Source organism: Eptatretus burgeri, chromosome 13, assembly GCF_056783735.1.
Source record: "Eptatretus burgeri isolate ZD-2024b chromosome 13, Ebu_testis_v1, whole genome shotgun sequence".
NCBI lineage: Eukaryota > Metazoa > Chordata > Myxini > Myxiniformes > Myxinidae > Eptatretus > Eptatretus burgeri.
The window spans coordinates 48,261,829-48,274,328 of record NC_140973.1 but is presented as its reverse complement, the minus strand read 5'-3'; the positions used below and the strand labels follow the sequence as shown (position 1 = coordinate 48,274,328).

The window sequence follows — 12,500 nt, the reverse complement described above, 5'->3', positions numbered from 1 at the left end:
GTGCCCATCTTGAATTGTGCTGCGACAACAGGATTGAATTATGTGCAGGACCGGATTTACTTGCTTGTGGGCCCTAGGCCAAACCTTATCAGTGCCCCCCCCCCACCCCAAATTTTATATATACTGTATATATATATATATATATATATATATATATATATATATATATATATATATATATATATATATATATATATATATATATATATATATATATATATAATATATAATATATATATATATATATAATATAATTGCAAGTTGTCTCCCCACTTTCATGCGAGGTGGGAGAGATGGGGAGGGGTTATTTATGTCCATGATCTGAAGCTGGGCATATTGCAGAGCATGGTAAAACATTTAAGGTAAATACGCGACTTTCATAATATTGTAATATTGTAATGTTAGAAAAAAAGAATTACAACATAATGTAACACATCAATAATTTTTAATCAAATTAGTTCCATATCAAGTACATCACAGTAAATCAAGTTCCATATCATGTGCATCTTACACATAGGAATAATGGAAAAATTCAATGAAACAAGCATAATAAATTACAATGAAATATAATGCATACAATGCATAATAAAAAGCATACAATGAAACCGATCAGAGAACCCACAAGTCCCCAGTGGGCCCCCAGTTACTGGAGGGCCCTAGGCCAATGGCGTATGTTGCCTATTGGAAAATCTGGCCCTGATTATGTGTGGACTAATGAACTATAGTGACTTGTGGACATTAGGCATCTCTAAATTTTATCATTTCCACTATCCTGTACATGTATGGAAGTGGGGAGGGATAATGCTAATATCGAGTCTTGAGGATGTCTTTGTGAAGTTTTCCAACTAATATGCAGAAATCATCTGAAGGCTTCTTTTACCATGCCCTTGGTCTTCTTGTCTCTCTGAAAGGCAATACACAAATACATATCGTGTATAGCTGTATCACTGCACCACCTCCTGCACCACATTTTGGACCAAACGTGGTACATTATTCATCTCATAAGGAAAAACAGTTTATTCCTAGTTGGTAATGTTATGCGAGTGTCAAAGAGGCAGTGCTCTCGAATGACATTATAAATATCGTGTTCGACCACAACGTACGGATTCAACCCTACATGTACACTATAGGGGACGAGATGAGCGCGACATGCGTGACTGCCAATGGAGGTTACATTTACAGCATATAATCACAACACCGCATTGAATGTTGTCATTATCTCTTGATGATGTACATTGTGTAAGCACATTCGTGTTGTCTGCACCCGTATGCAGGCACCGAGCATTCCTTTGTACAAGACCACAAAGCACGGCCGTGTGTATTTGCACAGCGCGTGGGTGTGACTGTGGGAGCCATGCGCCATCAGTATGCAGCGTCTGCATGGGCACGCGTGAGCTATACTCACATATATATATATATATATATATATATATATATATATATATATATATATATATATATATATATATATATATATATATATATATATATATATATATATATATATTGCAAAATAATCTCACACCCTCCAGTAAAAAGGCTGCAGTCATTGGGTAAAATCTGTCCATGCAATGCAACACAAGACCGGCTGGTCAACTGAAAAACACAACCATGACATAAGGACAAGAAATGCACAAAACTATCCATTTTAGCTGCACGGAAGGACACGCCACGTGATCTGCGGTGTAAACCAATTGTGCATTCAGGTGTGTTTTCCCATTTATATGGGTTATCGCCCCACTGCAAAAACACAGATCTTGCCGACGTCACAATACCCTGCTTACGAACCTGGCATGCATGACTGCTTTCGCTCGAGATGCATTGGATTTACTTACTGTACCGACAATGATGCGTTTCCAGTGCTTCTCTTGGTAGCACCTTGCAGGAGTCGAAACGTGACGTCAGCTTAATAATGTAATTAGCACGCTGCTCAAAAATCAAAAAGGAAAATATCTGAAACTCAAAGGGCTGAGCTCTGCAGCTCTTTCTTTATTTTATCTCTCTCCATCACCGTCTTTGCTTGGACGTATACAAACGGGCGGTCTGTACTAGGCCGACAGAGACCATCCACCATTCGGAGCCATTTTAACACAATTATACAGACACCCACGATGGGTTTAATCGACAAGACTGCAAAAGCACTCTTTAAAATACAGGCAGACGAAAATCCCATCCATTTGCAGGCAAATTATAGCACGCACGGGAATGTTGGAATATTCATGCATCGATCATGGAGCCTTCCCGCCAAAAGTGCTGTGCGCATGATCCGCACACGTTGTTCATCTGCATTCCCGCTTCGTCCGACTCCACCTCGCGTCCAGACGTTCCACGCGAGGCGCCTCGTTTTTGGGGAATCATCTCACGTCCGCACCATCATTGCGAGCCGCCGTGGCTCTGTCGAATTATTTTGTCCGAATTGACTAAAGCGCGCCAAACGAGTCAACAGACGTGTGCGGCGAGCACGTGCAGCGATTTTTATATTTATTATTTCCCTCATTTCCTGCTTTATCCGCCAAGGAAATCTGGGTGGAAATAAAGAAATAAAGAGAGAAGGCGGTGTGTCATTTTGCCATACATGGACAAAGGCTTGGGCTTGGCGAGGCTCCCGCGGGCGCACTGCGCAGACTCGGCGCTCTCCGTGGTAGCGACGCCACTTCGACACGACGTGCGACGCGATGCCATTCCTAGCGGCCACGTCGCGGCTCGACAGGACGAATTAATCTCGAGATTAACAAAACAACAAAAAAAACAGCCCTGGGAACGCTGAGGATAAGCCCGAATCCGGCAAAGAGACCGATCAAGGAGCTTTAAAAAAAAGGTCTCGTTGGTTTGCAGGGGGAGCGATCAGGCATCATGTGGTGCAACAAGCCCCCCAGATGAAGGCGGCGTATCTGCACGGAATGCCGTTTTGGGTCGCTGTCCGGGTCTTCCGTGAGCCTGACCGTTCATCGGGGCTCGCGGGTGGATTGCACGGGATGGTGGTACGGGAGCGAGCGCGCTAGGAGCGTGCACCACGTGCCTATACATGCTGCCCCTCTCTCCCTGATGGCGAACGTGAGCGACGGCGCAGGGCAAGGAAGTTCTCATCTTGGCGGCGAGACGTCGGGCTTGGTCGTGCCTTCGGTGGGCAAACTCGCGTCTCTGGGTCTCATCATCTTCTCGAGCCTGGCGGGGAACCTACTACTCGCGTTTCACGTGCTCAAGGAGAAGAGCCTGCACCGGGCTCCGTACTTTTTCCTGCTCGACCTGTGTCTGGCGGACGCGTTGCGTGCCGCTGTTTGCTTCCCTTTCGTGTGGGCGGCTGCGAGTCGAGGCTCCGTGTGGCCGTACGAGGCTCTCGGTTGTAAGATCATCGCCTTCATCGCCGTGCTTTCGGCCTTTCACTCGGTCTTCGTGTTTTTCTGCATCAGCATCACGCGCTACATCGCCATCGCGCACCATCGGTTCTACACGAAGCGCGTCACGCTCTGGACGTGCGTGGCGATCATCTGCACTGCCTGGACCCTCTCTGTGGCCATGGCTTTCCCGCCAGTGTTTGATGTCGGCACGTACAAGTTCATCCCGGACGAGGACCAGTGCAACTTTGAGCATCGCTACTTCAAGGTTAATGACTCATTAGGGTTCATGCTCATGTTCATGGTCATCATACTGGCCACACACGTGGTGTACCTAAAGCTCTTGTGCTTCGTGTACGAGCATCGCAGGATGCGCCCTGCGCAGCTGGTGCCGGCTGTGAGTCACAACTGGACGTTCCACGGGCCGGGAGCGACGGGACAGGCCGCAGCGAACTGGATCGCGGGATTCGGGCGCGGCCCCACACCACCCACATTGGTCGGGATCCGTCAGAATGCGGGTGCACACAGCAAGCGCCTCCTGGAACTCGACGATTTCAAAACGGAAAAGCGAGTTGGACGCATGTTCTACCTGGTGACGGTGACGTTCCTAGTTCTCTGGTTCCCCTACATCGTCGCCTGCTTCTGGAGGGTTTTCGTCAAGGGACCATCCCTGCCACGTGGCTACGTGGCCACCTCTGCATGGATGACCTATGCACAATCGAGCGTTAACCCCGTCGTTTGCTATTTGACCAACAGGGAGCTGCGGCGCTCGTTTTGGACGAGTCTGGCACAATGCCGTAAAACTGCTGCCATGCCCCAGGAGGCATATTGTGTTGTCGGTCGACCGTGTGAGTGAATATGTGGTACAAGCCAGAACAATGGGATACAAGCGAATTTAATGTCTAGTTATAGAATGTATGTGTGTTGGGGGCGCAGGAGGGTTATGTGGGGAAAAAGAGAATGAATTATTGAAAGTGAATAAGTAAAAGTTTGATTTACAAGAAAGTGAGAATTTAAGAACGACGATCATTCAGCCGATGAGTCAAGAAGTGTGTAGTGAGCCAATGAGAGCGAGAGAGAGAGAGAGGGGGGAGGGGGGAATGACTTATTGAATGACTCGAGGTGAATGAGTAAAAGGTGATTAACAAGAAAGTGAGTTGGTAGTAACAGTGAGCATTCATCTGTTGAGTCAAGAAGTGTGCCGTGAGCTGTGAGCCAGAAATATATATATATATATATATATATATATATATATATATATATATATATATATATATATATATATATATATATATATATATATATTGTATATCTGTGTCTGTGAAAGAGTAGTTTGTATTGTGAGTGAGTAGTGACAATGAAAGAGGTATTGACCAGCTGAGTTGCTTCTGAAGTGGAGGTTCATCAAATGACAATGGAGTGAATGTGTGGATTGTGCCAGTGAATAAGAGATGAGGTATACGAGCTGGGAGGTGAGTGATTGCACGATTAGATGAATGAAGTAATTGAATGCCACTCCGTTGGTGCTCGACGCCGTGCCTCCTATGCATCCTGAGCATCCGAGTCGGTCCACCACGTACGTGCCCTGCAGGGTGCGCCGCACTCCGGGCGCTCCTTGCACCACAACGAGAGGTCACGTACGTTGTTTTCCAACTCCCTTCCTTTCGATTTTGGATTCGAGGGATTCTGACACCTTGCGTGCATCATGACCGAGACACATGGATTATTGCCACCATGGACGAGTACTGGGTGTGAGCGATAATTTTTATATGAAGTATCCAAACAGGGCTGGTTTACTAACAAATGTGTATACTAAATGTAAAAGTTGACTTAACTCGGTGCATTTTCTACCTTCTTTTTCATTGGATTTCCTTACATGCCCAGTGATGCTTAATATCACTATGATTAATTGGGAAAGGGGGGGGGGTAACATTCAAACTGTCGTGCCAAAATGCATGAACAGGTGGGCCATGGGCACTTACCTTGCTATCTCCATAGTGTGCCCTGGTCACATTTTTGGCACCTATGGAAAAGAACTACAATATATAACAGGCCTCTGTTGGACCATTCCTATCACAATACGATGTGCACCTAACGATCCAGATCCACACTACAGGTATGTAAAAGTTAGTATCTGACTCCCAAAATCCGGTGGCCACCTGTACATACAATGTAAATACAGCTTAGCCTACAAACTACTCGGTGTCCTCGTTTGGCTATAGATAAGCTATTTTCGACATTCTAGTGCGGCAGTTCCCTACGATGTAATTAAATCCTGTAATTTGATGTTCCAATTACTGTGAAAAGGTGAGTGAAATGTCCAGGTGAAAAAATTGAAACATATTATTGTACGATTTAAGCCGGCTGAAGTTGGACTTTGCTTCGAGTGCTGCTCAGCAGAGCCGGTGTATAATATATTGAAGTTGTACAGCTTTTGGATAACATATGACATGTTTGCTTGTAACATATAGTCCGTTTGTTGTACTGTTAAACACCTTTGCACTCTTTTTTCAAATGTTGAACCAATGTATTGTTACTTACGTGTTGGTGGAAACCCCTTTATACATAAAAAACAGGATAATTAATTCATTGTAGAAAATATTTTTCTAGTACTTTTACAGAACAATCCCTGATTCCGACCACTTTGTAAGAGTATTTTGGTAAGAACCGAATGCTGCACATTTGGAATACTGCGTTACGTATATAGTATGCACTGGAGCGCAAATTGCTGGACTCACTTTCCCATTTACCATTGTTCAACGAAAGTGCATTTTTTGGAACTGACATCAATACGTACCTTTGTGCACTGTAAATGCAGTCTGAAATAAACCTGTTGGAGCCGTTCTTCTTTCCTCTCAAATTAACATTCCACCTGTTCACCTGTTTGTAGCCCTCATGTGCAAAGTGTTCAAAATGTTCTTCGAAAGAGCTGCTGCTTACTAGACTCCATGAAACACCAAAATAAATAAATAAATAAAGCATAGATCAAGGTGTCTGAATGAATATATATATATATGCATATATGTATGTATACAGGGTGTCTCAGAAGTCGGGACTCACAGGGACAAACCCATATAACCACCCCCGAGAAATAAAGAACATTTTCATGATGTGTTTCATCTGTGGAGGAGCAAGGACAACCAGTAAGTAACTCACATGCTTTCCTCTGGCTTCTTCCGGAAACATGTAACAACACCAGTTCCACATTCTCTTGATGGGGAGGTGTAGTGAGCCATCAAGGAATATTAATTCCTGAAAGAAGTTAAACCAACATTAGGAATGTGTTTGTTTAACTCTAAGAATATAAAGCCTATATTTCCCTATGAGCCCAGATTCTTGAGACACCCTGTACAGTATACAGTGTAATTATATATATATATATATATATATATATATATATATATATATATATATATATATATATATATATATATATATATATATATACAGATTATATGTACTTGGGTATTCAAAGATTTCCAAAAAAAAAACCTTGGTATGTTTTAGACTCTTAATCACATATTTATTTGCAGTGATGTTGCTGTTGCTCTGTCTCCAGGCCCATATTGTTAAAAAGAGACGACGTACTTTATCGTGGATCATGGTATATGGGAATTGATACTTGGTTTACTTTGAACCAAATGGGAAATCCGACATCATGAGGCATGGTTCAGATGGGCGAACAAGTGTGTGTGTGCATATATATATATATATATATATATATATATATATATATATATATATATATATATATATATATATATATATATATAATTTGAAGTTTTTGTTTGTTTGTTTGTCTGCAAGCGCTAATCTCCTGAACGATGAAAGATAGGAGGAAACCTCTGACACAAAAAATGCCGGGACGGGCCCCGGGAAAGTTACAGGCTCGGTGGCGAGGCCCCTCAGCCGGGGGTGGGGGGGGGTGTTTCCTCACCAACCCACTTAGGCCTAAGTCACATTTGCTCTACCATTGGTTTTATTTTTTTTGTTGCTCTACCATTCTATAAAATATACAGGTTTTATTGTACAGTACTTACAATAATTAATTTGTCATTGTGTCTGAATGTGCTCCATCATTCTTCTGAGTCGGTGTTTCTGCATAGCATCGCGGGCGAGGGGCGAGGGCGGAGGGGAAGGGACGGAGGGAAGTGCGAAAAATTTATCAGGGGTAAAGTAACTTTCGGGCGACCCTGTATGTATATATATATATATATATATATATATATATATATGTGTATATAGTTGTAGATTTCCCACCCGTCGGCGTGCGAACGACCGCGTCTAACCAATAGCGGTCCCTTTGCCCACCGAACGGACAATCCAGTCGCGGCTTTCCAGATCAACGCCGGAAACCAGCCATGGGTGTGTTTTTAACCACACCACAACCTTGTCCGCACTCTACTCGCGCTACATGGTCCGATCGCCAAATCTTCGATTTACCTTATTATTCGCGTGGGTGGGTTACCGAGAGATTGTACCTCAATGGGACCGCTTGGAAACGAGCCACTTAAGCAGCTCGCTTCCTTTTGGGATAACCGAGCGGGGTATTATCGCGCAGTCCTATTGGACCCGATCACTTTACCGGCTATTTAAAAACCAACTATATTCCGAGTCCAAGATGGGGCAGTTCAATGAGGGAATGGACGCAACGAACAGGTTTACATTCACACAAGGACATTTATTATAATAAAGCACATATGCAATTAAACAAGGCAAAACACGTATGCAATTATACAAGCAACAAAAGAACGACCAAAGAACTACAACCGTCGACTTATTATGTACAGTCACTTGCACTTAACAGCAGTTCCTACTTATTAGATGGGCCCACGGACACACGTACGCACACACACACACCCAAGAAATGGTGGCAGAGGCCTTTAATAATTAGCTCCAGCTCGGAGGACAGGTGAGCTGAAACCCAGAGGCTATCTCGAACCTCTCCACCTCGTGTGGTCTTCAAGTTGTTCGGACCCGGGCTCCAGCGAGAGTGAGCTGGATCCAATCGCCGTGAGCTGCGATCCTTCCCAAGCTCCCGCGAATCCTCCCGTGCTTCTCAACACGTGCTGGTGAGACGAGGCGCCGATCCTTCCCGTCGATGCGTCGCTTCCCCGAGGAACCACCTCCAAGAAGAGGTTGATGAGTCGCACCAAGCCGGGAACCAAAATGGAGAACAAACAGCTCCACGAACTAAGAAGAAGAAGAAGCCACCACTCGCAGCTTGAGCCGAGCGACCAGCTCAACTTCCTTCCAAGCAAAGCAGCTCAAAGCAAAAAGCTCTCCTGAGCCAAGCAGAAGCCGAAGCTCACGGAACCATGAAAGCAAAAATCCTCCTCTTGAGCCAGGCCGCAGCCGAAGCTCACTGAGCCAGCCGAAGCAAAAAGCTTCTGAAGGCCTCAACCCCAACCCAAGCCAAACAGGACCCGAAGGTCTGTTGAACGGCTACTCTCTACTCCCTTCTCCAACTCTGCCCCCGAACAAAAGAAAAGATCTCCTCTTATCCTTCTCCCGCCCTTCCCCCACTCCCGGTGTGACTCATGACTCATTCCCTCGTGCTCCATCTCCCACTCAGCCACGGGTGGGAGGGAGTTGTTGACATCATGAGTCACGGGACGGCAGGGTGGTTCTTCCTCTTCGCAGAGAGGGGTAGGGATGTCTCCATTGTTCGTTCCCGAACTATTAAATCGATCCGTAGCGCATATAATCGATTTCTGAACATTTAAACAATGAAAGGTGAGCAATCTAGGGAACAAGCAGTTATCGACATAGCTGACTAAAGGAACCTGTATGTTGTGTGCAATCGAATTCCAAATTCGTAACAATATATACATATATATATATATATATATATATATATATATACATACAGTATATCCTCAATATATATATATATATATATATATATATATATATATATATATTTATACATATATATATATATATATATATATATATATATATATATATATATATATATATATATATATATATATATATATATATATATATATATACATACATATTGCTGTGGGTTTCCGTTCTCGCCAAATTGTGGTTGCGCGCCCACCAAAGGCCGCAGTCCAGTCGTGACTTTCCGGACCAACCCCGAAATCCAGTCACAGATGCCTTAACGCATCATAAACTCGGCAATTATTCTGTCCACGTGCTCCAGGGTGGATTGCCGAATTATCGATTTACTTAATTATTCGCGCGGACAGAAATACCGGGAGTTTATACCTCGACGGGACTTGTACGAAAACGAGCCGCTTAAGCTTGCTCGTTTCGTGTGTGAAGCCGAGCGGTTTTAAATCGCCAAATCCCGTCGGACCAAATTATCACTTTTATCGGCCTTAATAGCCAGTTAACATCCCGAGCGCAACGTGGCGGTCAATGGCAGAAAGTGACGTAACGAGCAGGTTGACATTTAAACAATGGGGCATTTATTCACAATAATGGGGGGAATGAGGGAAGCACAAGAAAGCAGATTTAAACCGAATATATGGAATGCAAGTATGTACAGGCAAAGGCACTTAAACAATTCACGACTTACTAGACGGGCCCACAAACATATATGTATACACACACACACCCAAAGAATTGGACCAATGGTCTTTAATAGGACCTGCCTCGGACCTGTCCAGCTAATGTGGTCTTCTAGCTGACGAGCGACCCAGACCAGCGTCGCGAAGTGGTCCGCAGAACCAGGCGCCAGCGAGACGCCTCCAATCTGTGCGATGCAGTCAGCGCGGACCCAGCCAGAGATGTGCACTCGACAGACTCGTCGCGCACTCAACAGACTCGAAGCGCTTCGAGCCCACCAACGCAAGCATTCGTTGCGCCTCCTTCATTGTCCCCCGAGATGTGTTGGCCACGAGCAAGATGAGTGCCCAGATGACCACCAAGGCCATGTACCGAGATGTGCTCCTTCCTTTCTCTCTCTTCTTACAACACCGCAGCCGCATATCTATTCGCCTCTTTGGGGGGGGGGAGGTGGGAGGGGAGAAAAGGGGGGGAGGAAAAACGTCTCTGCCTCCTCCGTTCTTGGTCTGAGGTGGTGAAGTCCTTGATTGGCCAAGGGGGCCCACTCCTCCCATCCTGGGCGGAGTCCCGCTCTGAAGTGGTGAAACCACTGATTGGCCAAGGAGGCCCACTCCTCCCATCCTGGGTGGAGTCCCGCTCTGAGGTGGTGAAACCCCTGATTGCAAAGTCCTTTTCTTCCAGGAATGGCTCTATGCGTTCCGCCCCTCCCCAACTTGGGCGCTCCGTCAAGCGAACCGCTGGGTGGGGGCTTAACCCTTCACCAAGTAAGCTCGCGGGGGACGCTGGGATCTGAGGGGTTGCAGCTGTGGTTTGTTGCAGGAGATGGGATATTCTAATTACAAATCGCAGCGCATTCACACATAATTACCCACTAGACTCGGGAAAGGGTTATCTATAAAACACGTACTTACTGAGATAACTTAGCGAAAGGACCTGAATGTTGAGTGTGATAGTTTTCCAAATCCACAACAACATATATATATATATATATATATATATATATATATATATATATATATATATATATATATATATATATATATATATATATATACATACATACATATATATACATATATATGTATATACAGTGGGGAGAACAAGTATTTGATACACTGCCGATTTTGCAGGTTTTCCTACTTGCAAAGCACGTAGAGGTCTGTAATTTTTTATCAGAGGTACACTTCAACTGTGAAAGATGGAATACAAAACAAAAATCCTGAAAATCACATTGTATGATTTTTAAACAATTAATTTGCATTTTATTGCATGAAATAAGTATTTGATCACCAACCAACCAGTAAGAATTCCGGCTCTCACAGACCTGTAAGTTTTGTCTCGAAGAAGCCTTCCCATTCTCCACTCATTACCTGCATTAATTGCACCTGTTTGAACTCGTTATCTGTATAAAAGACAGCTGTCCACACTCAATCAATCAGACTCCAACCTCTCCACAATGGGCAAGACCAGAGAGCTGTCTAAGGACATCAGGGACAAAATTGTCGACTTGCACAAGGCTGGGATGGGCTACAGGACAATAGGCAAGCAGCTTGGTGAGAAGGCAACAACTGTTGGCGCAATTATTAGAAAATGGAAGAAGTTCAGGATAACAGTCAATCCCCCTTGGTCTGGGGCTCCATGCAAGATCTCACCTCATGGAGCCTTAATGATCATGAGAAAGGTGAGGGATCAGCCCAGAACTACATGGCAGGACCTGGTCAATGACTTGAAGAGAGCTGGGACCACAGTATCAAAGAAAACCAGAAGTAACACACTACGCCGTCATGGATTAAAATTCTGCAGCGCACGTACACAAGGTCCCTCTGCTCAAGCCAGCGCATGTCCAGGCCTGTCTGAAGTTTGCCAATGACCATCTGGATGATTAAGAGGAGGAATGGGAGAAGGTCATGTGGTCTGATGAGACCAAAATAGAGCTTTTTGGTTTAAACTCCACTCGCCGTGTTTGGAGGAAGAAGTAGGATGAGTACATCCCCAAGAACACCATCCCAACCGTGAAGCATGGAGGTGGAAACATCATTCTTTGGGGATGCTTTCCTGCAAAGGGGACAGGACGACTGCACCGTATTGAGGGGAGGATGGATGGGGCCATATATCGCGAGATCTTGGCCAACAACCTCCTTCCCTCAACAAGAGCATTGAAGATGGGGCGTGGCTGGATCTTCCAGCATGACAACGACCTGAAGCACACAGCGAGGGCAACTAAGGAGTGGCTCCGTAAGAAGCATCTCAAGGTCCTAGAGTGGCATCGTCAGTCTCCAGACCTGAACCCAATAGAAAATCTTTGGAGGGAGCTGAAAGTCTGTGTTGCCCAGCGACAGTCCCAAAACCTGAAGGATCTGGAGAAGATCTGTATGGAGGAGTGGGCCAAAATCCCTGCTGCAGTCTGTGCAAACCTGGTTAAGAACCACAGGAAACGTCTGATCTCTGTAATTGCAAACAAAGGTTTCTGTACCAAATATCAAGTTCTGTTTTTCTGATGTATCAAATACTTATTTCATGCAATAAAATGCAAATTAATTATTTAAAAATCATACAGTGTGATTTTCAGGATTTTTATTTTCGATTCCGTCTTTCACAGTTGAAGTGTACCTATGATAAAAA

General features: G+C 44.6%; 1 protein-coding gene across 1 annotated transcript; it reads left to right on the top strand.

The window, feature by feature from the left end:
• Window positions 1-2,213: 2,213 nt before the first annotated feature.
• Window positions 2,214-6,179, top strand: LOC147014423 (putative G protein-coupled receptor 85). Its single transcript, XM_085852364.1, has one exon. It carries the CDS (start codon window positions 3,046-3,048, stop codon window positions 4,189-4,191), a length of 1,146 nt encoding a protein of 381 aa, XP_085708490.1. The 5' UTR covers window positions 2,214-3,045; the 3' UTR covers window positions 4,192-6,179.
• Window positions 6,180-12,500: the final 6,321 nt, after the last annotated feature.